At 35.4% G+C, this 23,812-nt stretch overlaps 3 protein-coding genes across 7 annotated transcripts; 2 read left to right on the top strand and 1 right to left on the bottom strand.

Annotated features, from left to right (window-relative positions):
* Nucleotides 1-7,885: 7,885 nt before the first annotated feature.
* On the top strand, nucleotides 7,886-9,393 carry LOC121739717. Its single transcript, XM_042132263.1, has 5 exons — nucleotides 7,886-8,022; nucleotides 8,104-8,192; nucleotides 8,283-8,708; nucleotides 8,861-9,023; nucleotides 9,141-9,393. The coding sequence occupies exons 2-5, from the start codon at nucleotides 8,129-8,131 to the stop codon at nucleotides 9,352-9,354; spliced, it is 867 nt and encodes a 288-aa protein (XP_041988197.1). The 5' UTR covers nucleotides 7,886-8,022; nucleotides 8,104-8,128; the 3' UTR covers nucleotides 9,355-9,393.
* A 2,255-nt stretch (nucleotides 9,394-11,648) lies between these two features.
* Nucleotides 11,649-15,935, top strand: LOC121739723. 2 transcript variants are annotated; one of them, XM_042132275.1, is made up of 3 exons: nucleotides 11,649-11,907; nucleotides 14,718-15,072; nucleotides 15,326-15,935. In XM_042132275.1, the coding sequence occupies exons 1-3, from the start codon at nucleotides 11,825-11,827 to the stop codon at nucleotides 15,527-15,529; spliced, it is 642 nt and encodes a 213-aa protein (XP_041988209.1). In that variant the 5' UTR covers nucleotides 11,649-11,824; the 3' UTR covers nucleotides 15,530-15,935. The 2 variants fall into 2 exon arrangements, with proteins under 2 accessions (XP_041988209.1, XP_041988216.1); XM_042132282.1 differs by lacking the exon at nucleotides 11,649-11,907 and adding an exon at nucleotides 14,017-14,251.
* Nucleotides 15,936-16,139: 204 nt separating this feature from the next.
* LOC121739694 (RNA-binding protein 39) lies at nucleotides 16,140-22,528 on the bottom strand. Of its 4 annotated transcripts, XM_042132250.1 has the most exons (9): nucleotides 21,533-21,587; nucleotides 20,283-20,331; nucleotides 20,101-20,158; nucleotides 19,784-19,860; nucleotides 19,023-19,560; nucleotides 18,684-18,950; nucleotides 17,729-17,944; nucleotides 17,342-17,466; nucleotides 16,140-16,538 (listed from the first exon to the last, which is right to left on the bottom strand). In XM_042132250.1, the coding sequence occupies exons 3-9, from the start codon at nucleotides 20,113-20,115 to the stop codon at nucleotides 16,250-16,252; spliced, it is 1,527 nt and encodes a 508-aa protein (XP_041988184.1). In that variant the 5' UTR covers nucleotides 20,116-20,158; nucleotides 20,283-20,331; nucleotides 21,533-21,587; the 3' UTR covers nucleotides 16,140-16,249. The 4 variants fall into 4 exon arrangements, with proteins under 4 accessions (XP_041988184.1, XP_041988166.1, XP_041988172.1 ...); XM_042132232.1 differs by lacking the exons at nucleotides 20,101-20,158; nucleotides 20,283-20,331 and adding an exon at nucleotides 22,383-22,528; XM_042132238.1 differs by lacking the exons at nucleotides 20,101-20,158; nucleotides 20,283-20,331 and adding an exon at nucleotides 22,383-22,528 and having other exon boundaries at nucleotides 19,023-19,557.
* Between the last annotated feature and the right edge of the window lie 1,284 nt (nucleotides 22,529-23,812).

Genomic DNA, 23,812 nt, shown 5'->3' with positions numbered 1-23,812 from the left:
TGTTGCATTCTAGTTGATGTCTTTGAAATTCTTTCTTAAAAGAGTTTTTTTATTTTCTTCTCCAGGAAAAATTGTAGGAAGAGTTTTTTTATTTTCTTCTCCAGGAAAAATTGTAGGTAGGTATATTATATGCCGGGTGTACAGGATTTTCCGATCTTGGCCAATTAAATGAGCGGTGCATAGGTATGTAAAATTTAGATGGAACTTGGAAGCCAGTTTGGATGTTTACTGAAAGAAGCAACGGTTGTAGGTTAGGTTCATATTGTGTTCATCTAAATGAATTTGCGGTTATAATCTACAAAATTCAGTGTTTTTACGAGTCTACACATAACATTCATGGAACTTTTTAAGTAGGTACTTACGTACAACTCGGGCGAGTTAACTTGACACCTGGCTTAAATTTTACCCCTCCCTCGCTTCCCCGCGCAGCACCCCGCTCTCGTCGTACGCGTCCAGTAGCGTTAGCATATTATATCTGTTACCGTTACACGTGTGTTATTGAGTTTGCGTTTCGGAGTTATTTGTTAGTATTTAATGGTTATTGTTTTTGGATTTTTGTTGAGTTTTGTTGTGTTATTTGTTAGTTGTTACGTTTGAACGTTAAATTTGTTAAGTTTTTGTTATTCGTATTAACGTTTGAACATTGCCGTGCGTCTGTGGTATGAATTAGCTACTCACGGAATATATTAATATGAAGGTAGATAAAATTATCGGACGCATCCATAAACCTCGTATTCCTGCTGGGGAACCCTTGGGCGAGTCCAACTCGTACTTGGTTAATACTGTGGTTAGTGTAGCCCTATAAAAATAACTAGTTCCGGTAACGTAATTTTTTTTTTGAAATAACTTAAAATAAAAAAAACGTTTTTTTGCACTCAGTACTTAAGAGAAACGTCAATTGAACCAGGTGTCATGTTAATTCGAGTTGTATGTTTTACCGGCTTTTATCCATTTCTTTCGTTTTTCAATAAGCCATGGCATGTGAATCCTTTTGGTAGGAAAATAGTAAAATTTTAGATCGTTCGATTTGTCTTTATTTTTCTTATGTATTAGAACATCCGGGAATACAACAATGCTTGAAAATACTCAAATTTCTCAAGAAATCATTTAATTTTCCGTAGCTTGACTTGAGCTTGTCAATAAAATTTTCGTAAAAGTTTCGGCTATTCGTCACTAGTGGCAGTGTCATCGCTCTGCACGGTCCCTATTTCGGTGGCATTTGGTCGTCATTACTTGAGACATACAAGCGGTAGAATCCTGCAACCAGCAATACATGTCTGTACGGCCAAACCTGCAGCATGAAGCGTCAATTTCCCGAAAAACTGTTGCAACAATCGCGTTGTTCTGATGGGCTACCATTACGTCATGAAAAAGGTCAAAGACAATTTGAGAAATGTATGAAAACACGGTACATTCAATAAAATATGTATTGAAAAATTTCACACCATATGATCCCATTGGCCCCATTTAAGGACAGCAATTTTTTTAATATAAGAATTAAAAAAAAATTAAGTTTTTTTTGTGTTTTCCTAATCATTTTATTGGTTTCTATAAATTAATAAAGAAAATTCATATTTTCCATGGCTCAGTTTCATTTGGGTCTAAATGGGTTAATAGAATAGACTATAATACATACATATAATAAATAAATATATATTTATTGTTTTACAAATTACATAATAATAAGATTAATGTTTTGAACGGTGAGGTCCCAGTCGGTGTGGCGGCCAGTAGATCCGACATTTTACGATTTCCTTAGATTTTATGCTGCTCCACCCTTTGCCTTTAGATGTTGTGACATTGGCTTGGTGGAGAGGGGTCACTCAAGCTGGGTGGAGTTTCTAGGGTGTTAAAGAGATATCGTTCTGTGTCGAATCTACCAGCTATGTGGCTTAGGACTTTATCGTTCCTGTCTTTTATAGCCATTTTTATGTTATAATCTTTTATGTGTTCGGTTGACACCTCCGTGGCTCTTTTTATGAAGCTTGCCACAGCGTCTCCATCAGTGTCAGTGTAATAGACACAGGTGTTAGTGTGCCGGGATATATAAATATGGGTTAAAATAATAGTTTAAAATAAAATACATATTACAAGCTTTCAAAATATACCTTTATCATAGAGCTGAAATAAAATGCAATAGGGAAAATTTAGGTTGAAAAATTTACAAAACATGTGTGACATGCTAAAATCATCGGATTTTTTGCGAACTTTTACTCATAATAAATTAATTAGTATGGTAATTGTTGATTAATATATTTATTTGTAAAGGTAATTAACCCATCTTTTACGGAAAAAAATATTAATGAAATAGGCTCGCAATATTTAGTGATAATCACTTTAAAAGTGCTGTGACATCAGCTTTTCCTTACACGGAATGACTCACGTGCGCCGCAGACTCGATCACACAAAAAGTGTACCGTCTGCGATGTGCCTATGGGGGGTATTACATTGGCCGTGTTCGTCGGCGTAATTTTTAGCGCATTCTCTGCAAAACCTAGTTATTGCGCATGTCCAAATCATGTCATGCCATGGCAACGACAACTGTTTACGACTTGACATTTAACCCAATTGCAATTTGTTGGTGGCGTTGCAATGAACAAACCAGTGGGAGAGCCATGCTTTGGCACGAATGGGCCGGCTCGACCGGAGAAATACCAGGCTCTCACAGAAAACCTGCGTGAAACAGCGCTTGCGCTGTGTTTCACCGAGTGAGTGAGTTTACCGGAGGCCCAATCCCCTACCCTATTCCCTTCCCATCGCTACCCTCCCCTGTTACCCTATTCCCTCTTAAAAGGCCGGCAATGCACCTGCATCTCTTCTGATGCTACGAGTGTCCATAGGTGACGGAAGTTGCTTTCCATCAGGTGACCCGTTTGCTCGTTTGCCCTCTTATTTCATAAAAAAAAACAATTAAATTTTTAAATTTTTCCAAGTGATCCATACCTATCTATATTTTCCAAAATAAAATAATCAAACACTCACCAAACACTATCATAGTGTTAAATAAATTATTTGTGCGGCTGTTAGACAATTTAGGCTTATGTATTTATGTTTAGCTTTTATTACGTCCGTGCATGTACAAATAAGACGTTGTTTACGACTTGACCAGCAATTTGTTATGGCGTTGCCATGACATCTTTTGGACATGCGCAATTAAAGGTTTGTCCAAAAATACGCCGACGAACACGGCCATTATCTCTTCTCTAAATAGTATAAAACAAAGTCGCTTTCCGCTGTCTGTATGTATGTGTGTGTGTATGTATGCTTAGATCTTTAAAAGTACTCAACGGATTTTGATGCGGTTTTTTTTAATAGATTGAGTGTTTCAAGAGGAAGGTTTATATGTATAACATATGCATAATATGGTAGAGAAACACTGATAATTTTAGAGGTTTCTAATGTTATGTCGTAAATAAATTCATTTTTTTGCGTTTATATTGCAAACGCTGGCTAAACCCTACGAGATAGATCAAAATAATGTACTACAGTATTGTACACCTTAATTAGGTAAACAAAAAAGTCCGCGATGGTATATGTCTATTTCTTAGGGATAACTCACAATAGCCATTTTTGTTCTTTACTTTTTACGAAAAATAATGGCTTATTTACGAAGCGATTTTAACAATTTACAACATTAACCCTTATCCAAATAAACATGTTTGGAAGCTAAGACATTAAATGTAGATTATAATTGTCTTTTACACTATACAATTTCGATCAATACTTTAGAAGTTTTCAAACGTATAAACTTACGCGGAATCAAAAAATATGTCGCGCGGCGGCGGCCGAGGGACATAGCGGTTACGGCGGAACCGGCCGGGGGCTCTCATAAGCTTCGGGCTTATGTTATTGTAGTAGATAGTGTATTTCGTCATTGTGTGGTTGTGCAGACAGTAACGCAGAGGAGCAACCACAGCGCTTTCTTTCAGATATTCATTGTTTCTGGTTCTTTGGTTTCTGAATTGTCGATAAAAATATATTTGACTTGGTTAGAAAAACGGACTTTTGTTTTTGCTTTGCGATTGGGTTATTTGTTGCTTTGTGGGTATTACTATACGATCATGCCTGGAAGACGTCGTCGTTCGAACATAGGTCGTAGTACAGTGAATGCCAAAAGAGCACGTTCAGCAAGAGATGAAGAATCGTCAACGGAACGTGAGACTCGCCTCAGCCAGAATAGTGATAGAAATCGGATACAGAGAGAAAGAGAATCGTCTGTAGAGCGTGAGGCTCGCCTCAGTCGGAAAAATGATAGAATTCGGATACAGAGAGAAAGAGAATCGTCTGTAGAGCGTGAGGCTCGCCTCAGCCGGAAAAATGATAGAATTCGGATACAGAGAGAAAGAGAATCGTCTGTAGAGCGTGAGGCTCGCCTCAGCCAGAATAGTGATAGAAATCGAATACAGAGAGAAAGAGAATCGTCTGTAGAGCGTGAGGGTCGCATCAGCCAGAATAGTGATAGAAATCGAATACAGAGAGAAAGAGAATCATCTGTAGAGCGTGAGGCTCGCCTCAGCCAGGATAGGGATAGGCATCGAATACAGAGAGCAAGAAAATCATCCGCACAGACACATAGCAACACCGAACAAAACGAACAACCAAACAGCCACAGACCCCAGAGAGTAACTAATTCATGGGTAAATAAAGAAAATTCTGCCAATTTTTGCGAAACTTTTATCGTTTACGCAGCACAATAGGAAAAATCACCCGATTTTGAAACATTCTTCATTGGTGCTCCGCTTCTATTGGTCTTAGCGTGATAATATATTATAGGCTACATCCTACTAATACTATAAAGGCGAAAGTTTGTTTGGATAAAATAAAAATAAAAAATAAAAAACTCTTTATTCAAACAAACAAAACAGATCAATTTTCACACGTTACAAAAACAGAAATAGTTTGAATTGGCGGCCTTACTGCTGGAAGCAGTCTCTACCAGGCAACCATAAAATATAACTATTTAATTAAATTATGTATAATTTGGATGTATGGATGTGTGGATGTATGGATGTTTGTTACTCTTTCACGCAAAAACTATTGAACGGATTTTAATGAAACTTTACAATAATATAGCTTATACATCAGAATAACACATAGGCTACAATTTTAACCGACTTTCAAAATGGGGGAGGTGTTATGTTCGTTTTCTTATATTCAACGATTACTCCGCCGTATGTTACCCGATTTTTATATTCACAAAAGTGGTGATCTGATGAAGGATCCATAAGTAATCGAGGGAACTCCTCAAAACTTATAGGGAAACGTGTGGTGACTTCGGTTTCGTGAGAAGTATTCTAAGCATATGCTACCAACAAGTAAGATTTTGCACCGAGATATACCTGGTATACCGTGGTTCGGAAGGTGCTGAGAGAACTCCTGATTCTTTATAGATACAAGTTTGGTAGTTTCGGCGTTGTTTTAAGAACAGGAACCATATGCTACTATGCAAATTACATTCATCATCATCATCATCATCATCACTACCATATTATACCATTTCATAGTCTTTTAGATCGAGACTCGAGTTTGTCAAGCGATAATTAAAAAAAATCTTTATTTTATTTCTAAAAATAGTTTGACGACCTCTGTGGCTCAGTGTTGAGCGCGTTGGTAGCTCAAGCCGGAGGTTGCGGGTTCAAATCCCGCCGACGGAACAAAAAGTTTTCAAAGTTCCTGGGTCATGGATGTGTATTAAATATGTGTATCATATAATAAAAATCTTAAATATATGTATAGTATAAAAGTATTAAATATATTTCCGTTGTCTGGTACCTGTAACACAAGTCCATCAGGTACTTACCACGGGGCCAGACTGACGTGGTGTGAAGCGTCCATAGATAAAAAAAATCTATACCTACCTAATATAACAACATTGAAGAGTATGTTTGCTTGAACGCGTCAATCTCAGGAACTACAGGTCCGATTTAAAAACTTATCTCAGTGTTAGATTGATCATTTATCGAGTAAGACTATAGGCTATATTATATAATATATTATCACGCTAAGACTAATACGACCGAAGAAACTCAGGAAAGTGCGGGAAAAACGGGGAAAATATTTTTTATGGGAAAATGTACGGTTTCTGTAAAATTCCTAATTTACGCGGGCGAAGCCGCGCGGGACATCTAGTCATTTATATATGATCATATATAGGATCCAATATATATGATCATTTGATCATATCTGCATATTACATTATCATATTTCATTGATCCTATTTTACGTCATATGTGGTTTCAATATCCAATAAAGAGCGCTAACGCTGACAGGTATTGACGTCAGGGTTACTCATAAACCTATAATGCTAGGGTTACTAGATCTCAGAGAATTCGATTTGTCAAAAGACTTCGTCATTTTTAATATGGCTTGTTTTTTGTTATTTCAGCAAGATTATCCAAGTATATAATTAGAAAAATAATAACATTACATTATTAAAACATATTAACGAACAAGAAATTAAAAACTCTTTTTTATATTAAATAACTGGCAACACCTATTTCCATGACCGTATTGGATCCAATCTCTCAGCAAATGTCAAAAATCTATGATCAAGGAAGAAATGAATCATATGTCTATATTACATTATCCAATATCATTGACTCAATGATCTCGGATCCAATATATATGATAATCTAATATCCCCCTATGCCTCTAATCTCTATAGGTCTTTACTTTATCTTATGAGCCTGCTGCACTGACCTCTAGAGGTCAGTGACCTGCTGTCAGAAATATCAAAGCATGCTAGCCCGGCCCCGCCTACACACCCCGCTAGGCCGCTATTCTTCAACCGTGTTAATATAATCCGAGCCATTGAGATACTATAGACTGGAGAGAGCCTTATATCGGTGTATAAGCGTCAAAAGCGTGTAATGTTATGTCCTACTTACTAGGACATAACAAAGGAGTCGGTCTACATATTTCATGTAATAAAAGTGTTAATAAAGGTTTTTAGTGAACATTTAATGCTAGATATTGTTGAGTTTTGTGTTTCCACTAAATAATAAGTCATAAGAATGGCCAAAGAATGCCTCAAACACGTGGATTTAACATTAAATACGTAAGTTTTGAACAACGTTTTTTGGGCTTTTCAATCGGTATTTTTGTAAGCTAAAATTTATTAATCCCTTATTCGTGCTATATACGGCATTAGTGCTAAAAATGTCACATCAATTAATAATTGGGCTATAAAAATTGCATAGCTTTTTACGTGTGTTTACGGATTCTCAATTGACTTTCTTTCCTGTATCATAATGTGCTTCGAAATAATCGACAAATAGAAATATTCAAGAAAATAAACGCACACTACTTGTATGAAAATAAGCCCAAAATGGCCACGCGATGACGGGCTAAGACTACATCTATACTATAATACTTTATCTACGATCCGAGCATTTAATACTTTTGTCTAAATAAAAAAAAAACACTGAGGTTCAGTTCTGTCAATGTCAGCTGTCAAGTCATTAGCATTTGGCAGGTCAGTTAAGCAGCCTCCACACGTTGGCCGTGTTTGCCGAACAGAAGGGGACGGCGCTATATAAGCAGCCTCCACACGTTGGCCGTGTTTGCCGAACAGAAGGGGTCGGCGCTATACCAAAAAGAAAGACGCAAATAATTCAATCTCTTTCTGTAGTATAGCGCCGTCCTCTTCTGTTCGGCAAACACGGCCAACGTGTGGAGGCTGCTTAATGCGGGCGCCAGACATGTGATAAAATACGCAAATTCACCAAGTGTGTGTGTTTGTGCAAAGTTATTGCTGGCATTTTCCTATTTGTGCAAAGTTTGCTCAAACTTTGAAGCCTATGTCTGGCGCCGGCTTTACACCTGCATGATCACGATTGTCATTTGTCAGATGTCAATGTCATTGTAATTTTTCAAAGCGTAATTAGGTAGGTACCTAGTAATCTGTGGTAATTACAGGCTACTCAGAACTCGGAAAAGATGTAAATAAAAGAATTTAATAAAGTGTTTCAGATAATACCAAAAGCTTCATTACAGATATATTATTATTTTTACGCATTGGCAGTAAGTATACAACTAATCTTAAAATTATCTTAATTTACAAATAGTTTTCTTTGTTATTTAAAATGTACGGTTATGTTGTAGAAACCAGTTTTGATGACATTGAAAAATGTTTAAAGTATATCGGGAAGTTGCTATGAGATTTCCAACCAAAATTTCTGCCTCAAATTATGGTAAGCACAAGATTTAAATAAATACTGCTGTTTTTTAGTTTTTAAACATTTTATTTTTTTTATATTGATATGTACCTTTTTCCTCATTAGCTTTGGGTCAGTATGGTAAAACGATACATAAATCTCCGCTGTTCAAGTATCCCCAAGTGTCTGCTCTGAAGCTTCCGACTAATGTGGTTAACATAAATGAAGCCGAAATTGGTAGATTCTCACCCCATAGGGAAAGAGACATATCTGGGCCTGTTATAAATGCCCACAATAAAACACATGAAATGTCTCATATTGACATTACGTTACAGTCTGATCCCCATGTCAATAAGTACGACTGCCGAGGAGCAGTAAGCTTATCTTCCAGCATGCAAAGCAATGTGCCCAGTCCATTTACTGGAAATAATACACATTTAAACATGCCTGGGTCTCAATGGGGACAAGGATATAAATACTTGTCTGACCATTTGCATAACGCTCATTACTTATCATTGAGAAATGAATATAAGAAGAAGCAGGCTAATCAAGGTATAAACTAATAAAATTTTTAGCTTTCTTGATCATTTATGGAAAATGTATGATAATACCACCTGAATCATTCTATATCAAATCATATTGTATCAATGTGTCTAATTCATTTGTAATTGTCTAATATATTTTTTTATATTTTCAAAGCATAGTTGTCATGATGACGACAAGGAGCATGAGTACAGATAATAATCCATCACTTAGCACTAAGGATAAATTTAAAAAAGCTATTAAAGAGTATGGATCAACAGTAATTGTATTTCATGTTACCATCTCACTTATCTCTTTGGGTGGCTGTTATCTTCTGGTCTCCAGGTATGTTTGGTCTGCCCAAACTGTTTTTCCTTTTATCAATAATAATCCATTCAGATCCAATCCAAGCCATTCAAAGCACTTAAAGTCAATATAATATTTTTTTCTTATTTATTTCAGTGGGGTTAATGTTCAAGCAATACTAACATATTTCAACTTGGCTGAAACAAATACAATTGCATCAAATGCTGGAACTTTTGTTATAGCATATGGAGTACACAAAGTTTTTGCACCTGCCAGGATTGCGATAACTCTCACTGCAACACCATTTATTGTTCGCTACCTAAGAAAAATTGGGTTCATAAGAAATAGTCATATTGGTGGTGGTAAATAATAATTTGTATGTTAGATATTTTATAATAACTTTATGAAATAAACAAGTTTAACTACATAATATTATGTTTGTTATTTTATTACGTTCCATTCCTTACAGTTGCAAGAAATAATCGTGTATTGCTCAATGATCACAATACATATATATTTAATACTAGATGACCTGGTGAACTTTGTATAACTTTCCTCCTCTTTCCCCCTAAATTCTAATATAAACCTTCCCAACTTTTATTAAACATAGGCTTAGTTATGAATTATGATATATAAGATTCTTGGGCTTATGATAACAGGCTTAAGCTGGTGAAGAATTTATTTGTCCTGTAATATAATAGGTATTGTAAATTATAAGTAGGTTGGTATAGGGCCGCTATCCCCAACCCGCGTCCCGCCGGGACTTTATTGGTGGCCCGTGTGATGTTAAACAATTTTGAAATTCACGCCCACCGGCAAAATAACGTAGTCTACGTGATAATCGTTAAATTTTTTACACTTTTAAATCGTTAATTTTGAAGAATGTTATTTTTTAACCCTAAAAATTTTTTGTTGCGGCCCGTGACACTCGGACCAAAACATGTTTGTGGCCCGCATGAAAAAAAGGTTGGGGACCACTGGTAGTATCCTTCCATGAATGATAAAAACCACAGATTAGGTTTATATATTACGAGCTTTTGCCCGCGGCTTCGCTCGCGTTAAGAAGTATTATTATATACAAACTTCCCCTATTTGAACCCCTTGGGCTTGGAATTTATCAAAATCCTTTCTTAGGGGGGTATTACATTATCATTTATATATGATCATTTCTATGATCATAATATATTGGATCCAATATACAGGGTGTAACAAAAATAAGTGATAATACTTTAGGGTGTGTACGTGTTCCTTGTAGAGAGTTCACTGTGAAAATAGCAGCGTCGAAAAACCAAAATTTTTTTGGACTTTTGTATGGGAAAACTCGTGACGCCCATATAAAAGTGAAAAAAAAAATTCGTCTTTCAGCGCTGCTACTTTCACAGTGAACTCTCTACAAGGAACACGTACACACCCTAAAGTATTATCACTTATTTTTGTTACACACTGTATATGATCATTTGATCATATCTGCATATTACATTATCATATTTCATTGATTCTATTTTACGTCATATGTGGTTTCAATAGCCAATGGAGAGCGCTAACGCTGACAGGTATTGACGTCAGGGTTACTAGATCTCAGAGAATTCGATTTGTCAAAAGACATCGTCATTTTTAATATGGCTTGTTTTTTGTTATTTCAGCAAGATTTTCCAAGTATATAATTAGAAAAATAATTACATTACATTATTTGAAACATATTAACGGACAAGAAATTAAAAACTTTTTTTATATTAAATAACTGGCAACACCTATTTCTATGACCGTATTGGATCCAATCTCTCAGCAAATGTCAAAAATCTATGATCAAGGAAGAAATGAATCATATGTCTATATTACATTATCCAATATCATTGACTCAATGATCTCGGATCCAATATATATGATAATCTAATATCCCCCTTAGATGGATGCCTACGTCATAACATCTACCCGCATGCCAAATTTCAGCCCGATCCGTCCAGTGGTTTGGGCTGTGCGTTGATAGATCACTAATGTCAATCAGTCAGTCACCTTTGAGTTTCATATAAATAGATTATAATATTATATACTTAGATTTAAACTTCGTAAAAGTGTGGAATCAGGAATGTGGATATATCACAAATTATCAATTTTACAGTTTTGTACATGAATGTCAGTGGGTACTGTCATTTCTCTTATGACTGATGACATGAACTCTGAGACTGTCAGTGACACTGACATATCTATAAAAATCGGCCAAGTGCGCGTCCGACTCGCACACGAAGGGTTCCGACCGGTATAGAGCGAAAGTATACAAAAATTGTGTTTTTTGTATGGGAGCCCCCCTTAAATATTTACTTTATTTTATTTTTAGTATATTTTGTTGTTCGGGCGGCAACAGATAGGTATGCAACACAATCTGTGAAAATTTCAGAAGTTAGCTAAAGTGGTTCTTGAGTTACGGCCTGGATACAGACAGACAGACAGATGGACAGACAAGAAGTCTTAGTAATAGGGTCCCGTTTTTACCCAAAGGGTACGGAACCCTAAAAATAAAATATGACTTGTACTTTTGATAAACATTAAACACCGACATGATACGCAGGTGATAGGTCGATACGTCATCAATCATCATACAGTGCGAGTTACGACCACGAAATCGTCGTTTTTATCACGGAGCTAAAACAATAATTATTTACATATCTCCGTGGTTTTTATACATCACTTGTAAATTCCTTATAAAAATCAAAATTGCCGAAGCCAATTATTAGCAACTTGGTTGCACTAATACGCTGGATAAGCCTTGAGTCAGAGCAGAGAGAGTTGGAACTTGGAAAGTAATCGATAGAACCACAAGGCGCACGCGTCATTATTTTGATATGGCGTTTTCCGATAACGAATCCAGTGAGAAGTCTTTGAACTCACTTTCAAATAACATCATCAGTGAGATAAGCAATATGTGGTATGTTTGTAAAACTTTATTTATTGATTGCTTTATCGACTGACTGGCTTGCACCAACTATCTTAACTACAGTGCAAAATGTCAAATCTTTGGTTAAAGTTAAATATGGCGTCCTTACCTCCGCTAATGCCTCCGCTCATACGTGAATTCCTCCGGTTAAAGAGCTAAAGGATGCCATATTTAACTATAAAAATAACTTTAACTACGCCTCTGGTGCAACCCAAAAAATGCCAACAAGGTAAAAACGATGGTTAACAAATAACATAAACTTCTAATAAGTAATAATTTTTATCCACCTATACTCTAACGGCCGTTCCCAATATTTGATCTATCTCTGGTTTTGCCCTACTAGAGATAGGAATAGCTCACATTAGACATTAGAGACATATATTTTATGTCAATTGTGAGCTATTCCTATCTCTAGTAATAAATAATATATCGTAATAAATAATATATATATATATATATATATATATATATATATATATATATATATATATATATATATATATATATATATATATATATATATATATATATATATATATATATATATATATATATATATATATATATATATATATATATATAGTAATAAATAATATATCGGCCGTAAAAGCCGTTCCCAATATTTGATCTATCTCTGGTTTTGCCCTTCTAGAGATAGGAATAGCTCACATTAGACATTAGAGACATATTATATTTTATGTCAATTATGAGCTATTCCTATCTCTAGTAGGGCAAAACCAGAGATAGATTCAAATATTGGGAACGGCCGTAAGGCCCAATTCACACCGGATCGGCAGCGGCCGGCAGCGGCGCGAAGAGCACTTTTGTGAAATAATTTTAAACTTTATTTACATACTTATATGTAAGCGATACTAGTAGTTATAACTACTAGTATCGCTTGAAAACTTCAAAAGTGCTCGAGGCGCCGCGCGACCGTCGGCGGAAAGTGCTCGAGGCTTCCCGCGACCGCGCGCGTCGTCGCGAGGCGCCTCGAGGCGTCACGAGGTACCGCGAGCACTTTCCGCCGACGGACGCGCGGTGCACAGTGGATCGAAAATCGAGTATCATAGACATAAGAACTTGAATTTCCAGATGTCATTTTTTTGGGCTGAAATATGGTCTCCTAGTTGTTATTACATAATAAAATGTAAAAAGACGCAGCTACGTGTAATAATAAGGGAGTTACAATTTTTTTATGAAAGTAAAGAACACGGATCATTTAACAAAAAAACAATAGAATATGTCAAGTAGTTCCAGACAATTTAATTTAATTCAGTTGGAAGTTTTAAATTGTTACTGGGGACACTGGAAAAAGAGAGGGTTGATACATTATATCGCCATAATAATTTCTTTCTTCTTTTTAAAATGAAGTACAAATGATGCCGTAATACAAAATATGCCAAAATGTGAGTAATAATTAGTACTATAATAGTGTGTGAGGATATAACGGCCAACCATGCGATTCCAGAGATATTATGCTCATTTTTCATGTCGGCTCCATACTAAAATTTCTTAAAAAAATTATTACTCCCTTATTATTACACGTAGATAAGTCTTTTTACATTTTATTATGTAATAACAACTAGGAAAACAAAATGACATCTGGAAATTCGAGTTCCTATATCTATGAAACTCGATTTTCGATCCACTGTGCGGCGCTCTGAAGGTAGCGCGCGGCCGCGAGCGTCCACAAGCGACCGCCCGCGGCGACGCGAGCCGCCTCTGCCGGCCTCGCCGCGCCTCTTCGCGCCGCTGCCGGCCTCGCCGCGCCGCTGCCGATCCGGTGTGAATTGGCCCTAAGTGTGTTTTAGGGCTGTATCGTGTAGTACATGGTAATACTTAGGTAAAAAATTAAATATATAGGCATAATATATTATACTTCTGCACTTTTCCAATTTTCCTATTAGAATGAGGACCCAGAGGCCAAACGACTCAACTGCTAAAGATCACTGTTCCCTAACTGTACACTTTTGTGTACTTATAGTTAAAACGCTACAAAGTATGGACTATTATAACATTTCACCAATCTCTAGGTATAATAATTTATGTCGGTAACATCATTATTTACTGATAAGAATGTCAAATGTTTCTTTAGCACAATGACGCAGATAAGTCAGTACTTGGCTAACAACACTGTTTATAGTTACTTACACACTACGGTATCTACATATTATTGTACATACTTACATTCTTAATAGCATTCCAGTTCCAATAATTCATTCAAGTCATTAGGTGTAGTTGTTTTGTCGTATAAGATGTGTAATATAAAAATCTTAGTTTTTTTATTGTTCAGTGTTTTATCAATACACCACTTAGTTTTTTGTGGTCCTAACAGGTGAGTAAAAAATTACTTAAGTACCTACTTACTTAGTTGTGTTGTGATAATAAGTATAAAATATAAGTATTAAAATAGTAATAAAAACTTTGTCGCGCAACGTAAATGAGATTTATAACATAGAAATAATATTATGTCCAAGGGTATTTAACTAATTTCTAATTAATTGCGTCAACTAAGAACTCGCACGAATCGGCTTTATTTTGATTCAGGTTTAGCTGATATAATGCGTTAAGTATAATTCTATGATCTAATGGGACCCGGCCGCTAGTAAAATATTGTTTACTTTTACTATTAAGTAATAATGATATTTTTATGATACGAAAACATTATAAACATGCGTGATTGTCACACATCAAGCACATTTATGGCTCTGCTATCGGAACTGTGCTATGCCAGTTTTCCAACAATTTTAAAAATAACATATAAATTCATAATTATCTAACTACATCAATTTCCATTTCAGCAATGATGTTTCAATTGCAGAAGGTCGATTTTTATTTGACTTTACCAAAGATGATGACGTCCACGGGTGGCAGGAACAATCGGATACGGTTCGCAGTGTAGGAATGTCGAAGGCTGTATTCGTTTTACATCAAAATAAGGAATTTAGACGAGCAATATTTTTCGCATTGTTGAACCCTCAAGCCAACGGTGCCGGATTCGCTGGAATTAGAGCTATTGGAAAGTATGACCTAACTGGCTTCTCGAAGCTGCAAATTTTATGCCGCGGGCAGGGTCAGTTTAGTGGTTATAAAATTGTATTGAGACACAAAGGTTTGAACGACGAACCGAATTACTCGTTTGAACAATATTTCCAGGTCTGTATACTTACATATTTTACATTCATCCCGCTATTTTACGTACAATTCTTCTGAAATTGATTGTGTATTGATCTCCTGAAAGCTGATGGATGTGTATCCATCAGCTTTCAGGAGATCTTGAAAAGTATGATCAAACTGTAAAGCATTCTGTTTCCATTACTATACAATTTTATTTTTTTACCTATAGTTTACAGTTTCCTACTTCCACTCCTATTTTTGTTCTTTAAAAATATTAAAATATCTATTTTAGGCGCCCAAGGATGAATTCGCAGTGAGGAATTTACCATTCTCCGAATTTAAAGCGTACTACAGAGGAAAAAAAGTAAATAACAACGAGACGCTCGATATATCGCAAATCACAAGTATAGGCATTCAAATTTACGGTGGAGTTTATCAGCCAATAAAACAAAGAGGTCCAGCAACATTGGAAATCGATTGGATAAAAGCTTCGTAGCATTTTTAAAATTTGCAAAATACAACATGAATACTCAAAATGTATGGATGATGGGCTAAACAATAATAAGAAGATAGGTTACTAGGTTAGGATATTTTTAAAATGTTAGTACAAGGAAGCCATTAATCATAAATCATAATTATGGCTGTAATAGAGCACAAATAGCTTATATTATATAGCTGTAATATAGTACAAATAGGCAATAGCTTATTATGTATAAGTTACAGTTATATAATTATAGTCCATCTGGATTCTGGAGGCTGCTGGCTGGCTGTTCAGTAAAAATAAAGTTCAAAGGTGGCTTATAAGTTATTTAAAGCATATAATCTAATTGTAACTAAACTGCCAATATAGTATGCAAAAACGATTGTAAGTTTTAAAAATTGATTAAATGTCAAACAATTTATTGGTCGTTTTTATTCCATAAGGCCTTCCTCTCAGATTACAAAAGCGTTATACAAATTATTTTATGGTAAGGTAAAGTAAAAATCGATGTGACTTGTGAGGTATGGCTACGGTATGCCCTCATTAGACCCTTTTGATTTATACTTTCTAAAGACTTTATAAATCTGGAATATAGTACGGCTTTGATATTGAAACAAATTATGTTTACAAATGTTATAATATTACCGTTTATTATTGTACATAAACCACTAGTTGTCCTAATAGTATAGTAACACAATCCATAAATTCCTGAATCACAATAGCTCACTAGCTATCTTATCGTTGTCGCGTAGGTAACAATAGTGTTAAAGCAGTCATAGCATCGGGGAACAGCGAGTGGTAGTTGACCAGGGGAACGTAGGCTGCAGTGATCACTCGCCCGGCAAACCATCTACCATGTAAAGAGTTAACCGAAGCAACTGCGGTTGCGATGGTCGGACATTTGCAATACACATTGCCTTGAGGTGACGCTTTGTCTACATAGACGTGTAGCACACCACCATGTTTGTTGCATTCACTGATCACATCGTCTCTGATTTCAATATCCCAGCTGGGGTTTGATTCGCTGAAACAAACAATTTTATTACTTTCTTATCATACAATAATAATATGACCTACCTTGCAATTTAACTTCTCAAAATTAATCTGCTGATCTATTCAGGAATACAAAAGCACTTTTTAACTATTAAAATTTTAATGCAATTTATCTCAAAACCATTTCAAATGAATTACATTACAAAGTATTAAAAAACTTGCTTTTGATTGGCTCACAAAAATACATGATCCCAATTAATGGCAATAGGGATGATGACAAGGTCAAAGATTTGCAGATTTTTTAAATAAAGATAAAAAAGACTAACGGTATAAAGAATAACGGTAAAAAAAGAAATATTTCCAAAATTTCAGCTTGATAAATTTTGTAATTTTTTGTTATGAGTTCAAAGTTAGATAAAAATTAACTAAATATTTATTTACCATTACATTATATACAATAACTTATGCAATTAAAAGCAACTTTTGTTATTAACACTTTCATAAACGTAATTTTTAATATACCTATAGAACAAAGTTCTCTACCGATGCATACAAACTAGTAAAAGAGTGACGTCATAATTTCGTAGCACTTTGTATGGAGCATTTCGGGAACATCTATTCTATTAGATTTTTGAATTGTGATACATTGAAAAGTTTTTTGGCTTCCCATTAATTACCAAGAAGAAAAAAAAATGGTCATCATGCCTATTGAATAGATCAGCAGGTTGATTGATTCACAGTTCCCCTTTGTTTTACATTTGGTTACTATTGTGTGGTTATTGTTAACACTTTGGGCGACGAACCTATTTACGTGGAAAATAGTAGAGTACTTACGTGGCTGGATCAAACATATTATTGAGCATGAAACACTGTGTTGCAATGGGGGGAGCCACTTGGGGTTGGGGTGCTACTAAGGTAGATCCGGCCCCCATTAGCACTGATGCTGCTGCAGGTGGGATCTGCAAAAAAAAAAAAAAAAGACATTAGAGCTAGAAAAAAAGGTACTAGGCACATGAAACATTTCTTGCATGTGTTAATATCATTGTGGTTAGAGACAGGTTTCTCTTGCAATATAAACTTCAAGTCGATTATATTTCTCATTCTTCAAGACAATTATTTCTCATCAAGTCATCACATATTTATATCTTATTTTTCTTTGATTGTTTTATCTAACAATGGTTTACTTTGAAAAAGTAGATTGTAAACTTTATATTTTATTACCTGTAATCCTGTTCCTTCAGCCAGTTTGAACATCAACTGTAATCTGCCAGTAGCTCCGAGATCAACTCCAGCTCTATCCAACTCATCAGCATCAAATCTGGTGCTGGTGCCTCCATCTGCCCGTTCTGTCACATTTCCAACTTTCATAGGCCTGCCTGCTAGTTCAAAGCCATTTAACTGTTCCATTGCTTTCTTTGCATCAGCAGCGTGGTGGAACTGAAATTTTAATATTTTTACGGATACGGACACATAGTGCCATCTAGCGTCAAACCAGCGAAACTTATCGCGGGAGCACAGACAACATAAATCCCCTACTGTATACTAGATGACGTTAGGTGTACGATTACAATATGCGCGTATTTTCTAGAAACATTCCACACTTGTTTACGCGAATTGGGTTCATACCCAATCTAGAATGGAACTTTCCAGAATTCGTCACGACCGTATAAATAATCGCAGGCAGACGGGCCGGAATTCAGTTCGATATGAGCTATCATCAAGGCGACTTCGAAGTGAGAAACGAGTGATTAAAAAGTGATTCTAGTGGAACCTACGACTTGGCTACAACCTAGGACAGTGATAGTGCTTAGTGTTTGGACTCAGTGCTTTGTGTGACCTAGTGTTAGTGAATAAAGTCTTCAAGAGGGTCAGCAGGTATTTCTCCCCAAATCCTTCGAACCCTAGCATGTAACAATATTTGTGATTACTTATGATACAATCATTTTACAACAGTATATATATTTTAATTTTGCTGTTGATAGATAAAAACTAATCAGCAGTGAAGAGCAACAGGCTAACATGCTTTTTAATTAATACCTCTGATCGGGGGTTTGGAGACACAATAGATTTTTTATTATTATGCGACAGCCGGGTACCGCTTGGGGATTGATGGGTTAAGTGGTTTATGAATTGCTAACACATAATTATTATTGTAACAATTACTTCAAAAACTTACTGTTAGAAAACCATATCCTTTGCTTTTTCCCGTATCAGGGTCTGTCATTAATTGGATGTGGTCTATTTTACCGAAAGGTTCAAATATTCCTTTCAGCATATCTTCAGTGATGTTAAAGTGTAGAGATCCAACATACAGTCTAGTTGGTCCGTTGCTAGTTTTTGGTGCCAAGTTGGGTAAAGTGTTTCCTACTCTGTTCTTTTCTGCCTGAGTGTGCTGAACAATGATTGGAACTCCGAGGAGTTTCTGTCCAGTCAATCCCAAAGCCTGTAAAAAAAAAATAAGTACATTTTCTGGCATTGAAAACGTCCATAAATTGAGTAAAAAGTATGTACTAACCAGTGGTACAGATTCTGCATCTTTAAATTCAATATACGCTATTCCTTTAAATCTTCTAGTCTTATTGCAAGTGATAAGTCTTACGTCTCTAACTTTGCCAACAGAAGAGAAAAACTCCTCCAAGTCTTTAGCCCTAATACGTTGAGACAATTGCATACAGAACACTGTACGCAAATCCCGTTCCTCTGGTGGCAAATCATCAAGTTTGGGCTCAATTCCTCTGGATTTAGACCGATACTCCGCCCTCGGCTCCTTTTCGGGAGTTTTTTCCTTCTTATATGGTTCTTTATCACGACTACGAACTCTTTCCTTACTACGTTCGCGTTCGCGGCTGCGCCTTTTCTCTCTATCTCTATATTTTTCACGATCCTTGTCTCTTGTTCTATCCTTTTCTCGGTCTTTGTCTCTGTTACGGTCTTTATCTCTGTCGCGACGTTCTCTATCCTTGTCCCTATCTCTTTCCCTCTTATCATCCCTGTCTCTAGATCGACGCAGATCCCTCTCTCGTGATCTTCTTTTTTCTCTTGATCTGCTTCTTCTGAAACAAGACAACAATATTAAAAATCTGTCAAAAATTCGACTTCATTTATTCAGTTTGCATTAACAAAGATTATATAGTATCTAATAAAAAATATATATTACATGGTACTATTATAAAATGCAACTGTTTCAAACAGTTATAATTAAACTTATCTCAGATACTGTATTTAACGTGTTTGTTTCTGTCTGTCTTTATTTTATATTTTTTACTTTAAACTTACCTTCTACTGTTGTCTTTTTCTCTGTCTCTGTGCCTGTCAGAATACTTGTCCGACCGATGTTTCGAAGATGTGTTATCCTGTCACACAAAGCACAAGGTAGAACCAGCGCCACAGCAACACACGCCGAGTGAATAAATAAAATTGCATTAGTTAATTGAATTATTATTTTGTGAATTTGCATCAAGGACATATTATGTGTTCCAAAATATGTCTTAGATGTAAATACACATTGGATTTGTTTTTCCTATACTACGTTCCAGACATATCGGCGTGTCGAGGATGGCTGTTCGCGATGTTGTTCCCTGATCTAGACTTACCATTTGGGAAACCATTGAATAAGGTTGTACACAGCGCTAACATCACACAGGGATACTTCTGCAAAAGATTTACGACCCATCAGCTACCTTTTTTAAATGGACTGTATAGCAAAAAATGTTGTCTTTTATTTATGATGATAATTTTAAACTTAAATTTAGAGAAAATATATGTTTGAGGATACCTCGTTTTGTTCAGGTCGGTGAAGTATGCTGGATTATTACCACAAAGTTCTATAAATACAAGAAATGATTCTCAAATGTAAATTCTGTCAATTGACAAAACACACACTTTAGTAACTGTTCAAAGATGTTCTGATATATACAGTGTAAACTCCATGTAACGTCACTCTATTTAACGACAAACTCTCTAAAGCGTCAAAATCAATTGAGTTTGGTTGGTTTAGCTGTTCTACCATAGAATGATACACTCTACATAACATCACACCCACTCTCAATAGCGACAAAATCACAACGATTGATTAATACAATGTACCTTTTAAGTTACTAAAATTAGTTAAAAATGCAGCTGTGTACATTTTTTTGTCGCATTGTTATCCTAGCCCGCAATAAACTCGACTTTCGGCATCATGCATTCCGAACTTTCTAAGAAATTCGTTCTTTGTTTACAAATAGGGATTGCTTGCACGTGTAGGCTGTTTTTGACCATAACTATTAAGAAGGAGTCATGGATTATTATCTATCCGTTATCATATTCTCAGTTGAACATAAACTTTCAAACTCTAAATATGGTTAGTAATAGAAAATCACTGTATATTGACGAAAAAGTTTGGATTTTTCTTCTCTCCATTTAACGACAACTCTATATAACGTCATAAAATGCACTGTCCCTTCAGTGTTGTTATATAGAGTTTACACTGTACTTTAAAGTTATACAGAGGAGTAGAACATACAAAAGTTATGTCATTATGACAAAAATAGCAAGTGTACCCAATATTCCTCATTATACATATTATAAAATTGTGGCTTTAATATTATCAAATTGACTAAAAAGTGATTTTTGATAATAACTATATTGCAAAATTAATCAATATTATAACATGTATATTGAATAATGACATTAATATTTTTTTAAATTATCAATGTTGTTTTATTTTTAATTATATTATGTATTTCATCCTTACACATCTTTGATCAGTTATCCTAAAGCTTAATATAAACCTTACAATCATACACTGATAAATATCTTAATTTTGTATTTAGTGAATGTTACAGAATTATAAATTGTGAAATAATGAATTTTTGTTCTAGTAATCCCAAAGTCAATGCTTATTTAAGATTCTATTAAGCATGTTATCTAAGTATATACTTTGGTAACAAGAGTTATCAATTACAAGTAAAGCACTAAGAATGAGTTATGCATAATACTATGCTTACATTATAATTGAAATAGTGCCCTATGAGTTTTACTCACCGATTTAATGTATGGTGCTTCCAACATTGCCTCAACATCGAAGTCTTCAGCCATTCTGAAAAATAGTTTTATTTAAATGAATTTCCAAATGTGTATCTTATTACATTTCCATACTCGAAAAATCTATGGATGTCAGTTTGGATTATATTATATAAAGGTGCTCTCTCACCGGAAGCATTCGTTTGTAATGTGACATTACAGAGTCGAGCATTGCAATGTGCACCTTGTAATGATACAGTGTGTATCTTGATACAACTTGTAACATCAACTAGCTATGGAATACTCAAAGTCGTTACATTACATGTGTAATGTAATATGCTCAAAACGAATACTTATATATTCTATAATGTTACATTATAAGTGAATGATCGCACCTTAAAAGAAAATATTATAATAACACACAAACTCAGCCCAACTTCAATCAACAAATTTATACCTAGCCTACGTAGGGGTTAAAAGTACTTATATATTTTACATTTTGAAATAAGTATGTGTTTGTTTTTTCAGGCAGCTTTTTATTAATTAAACATTTGGGGTAGAGGGTAAGTGTATTTGCCCGAACAATACTCTTTATTGAAAACACTCATAGGCTATGTTGGAAATAAGGAAGGGTTTCGTTAAGTTTATTCTCATGAAGCCATTCGAGTAGTGAATAAATACAATTTTCATAAATTTCACAATAGTGAAAACTCAAGGCACATTTTTTAATTTCATGGTATTATCAATTATTACGGACATGGATACATCTCAATGGACATGAAACGTAATTTAAATCACAAAATGGCGTAATATGTTTCATCTCGATGTTTCTGTACTATTACATTAGTTTAGAAACTGTTATTTTACTAACCTTATTTTGTTGTTGATGTTAGAAAATATAAAAGTGTTGATAACTATTTCTCTTTAACACAGAAATCTGAAAAAATAGCCGTATTTTACGGAAAATTATTGCAGGAAACTGGAAAAGCACTTATTATCCCAGTTTCTTTTTTTTTGGCAAATACAGCAGTGTTGCCACACCAAGTCACCAAATTTTAGAAAATCGGTAGACGTCATGCCAAAAATTGGTAGAATTAGGTAGATGTTAGAACCAGGGCTTCATAACGTTATCGAATATCCGAAAAAATATCGTTACGTACCGGTATTTTCATAATGGTAGCCAGATAACGGTATTTTTTTTATCGATATCTAGTAACATAACCAAAAAATATCGTTATGAAAATACCGGTAAATATAACGATATTTTCTGGTATCAGGTATGCGGTATGCGTCGTGCACCAAATTTCACTCGCAGCCCAACTTCCGACTTCCGAGCACCAGTTTTTATATACGTGGGAGAGATATCGATCGAGATAGAGCTCGACCGGAGAAATACCACGTTCTCATAGAAAACCGGCGTGAAACAGTGCTTGCGGTGTGTTTCGCCGAGTGAGTGAGTTTACCGGAGGCATAATCCCCTCCCCTATTCCCTTCCCTTCTCTTCCCTACCCTCCCCTATTACCCTATTCCCTCTTAAAAGGCCGGCAACGCACCTGCAGCTCTTCTGATGCTGCGAGTGTCCATGGGTGACGGAAGTTGCTTTCCATCAGGTGACCCGTTTGCTCGCCCCCTTATTTTCATAAAAAAAACTTTGACTTAACAAGTCAAGATGGTGCTGCAATTTGTTTAGTCAATGAATGCAGAAAATTATGCAAGGTACCTATGTCCGTATTTATTTACTTGTTTTAATTGTGGCGAATTCGGGGGATTGGCAAAATATGGATAATTATTTGTATGTCTCTAGTATTTATTACTAGAATTCTAAGTTTAATACATATATATTTTGTAGACTGTAGTTAAAAATATCAACACATTTAAAAAAGGAAGCACAAAATTATATGATAGCATTTACAAAATATGTAGGTATTATAACACGGAGAATATTTTAAGGAGCGTAGCCCGTCGGATCGGAGGCGCTTTGCACATGACGGTGCGGGGCGGACCGGTCAATTTCGCCGCGAACGATAGCACAAAGAAAATCTTATAATATGTATTACCAACGCACACCAAGGGCAAAAAGACCGCTCCGCAGGTCCCCGGCGGGCTCTGGCGGCTCATGTGCTGACAATACAATAATTTACTATACAAACCATAAATTCATAATATTTGAACAAAGATACTGAGCACTGAACTACTGAGAACTGACCATGTCATTCTCATTAGACGTCATTTTTCCTATAATATATACCTACTGGTCACCAGACACGTCGTCTAGTTTAATTTTGTGCATACTGCATACTG

Source organism: Aricia agestis, chromosome 1 (assembly GCF_905147365.1).
Source record: "Aricia agestis chromosome 1, ilAriAges1.1, whole genome shotgun sequence".
Lineage (NCBI taxonomy): Eukaryota > Metazoa > Arthropoda > Insecta > Lepidoptera > Lycaenidae > Aricia > Aricia agestis.
Note: the sequence above shows the minus strand (reverse complement) of the source record. Positions and strands in the feature narration are given on the sequence as shown.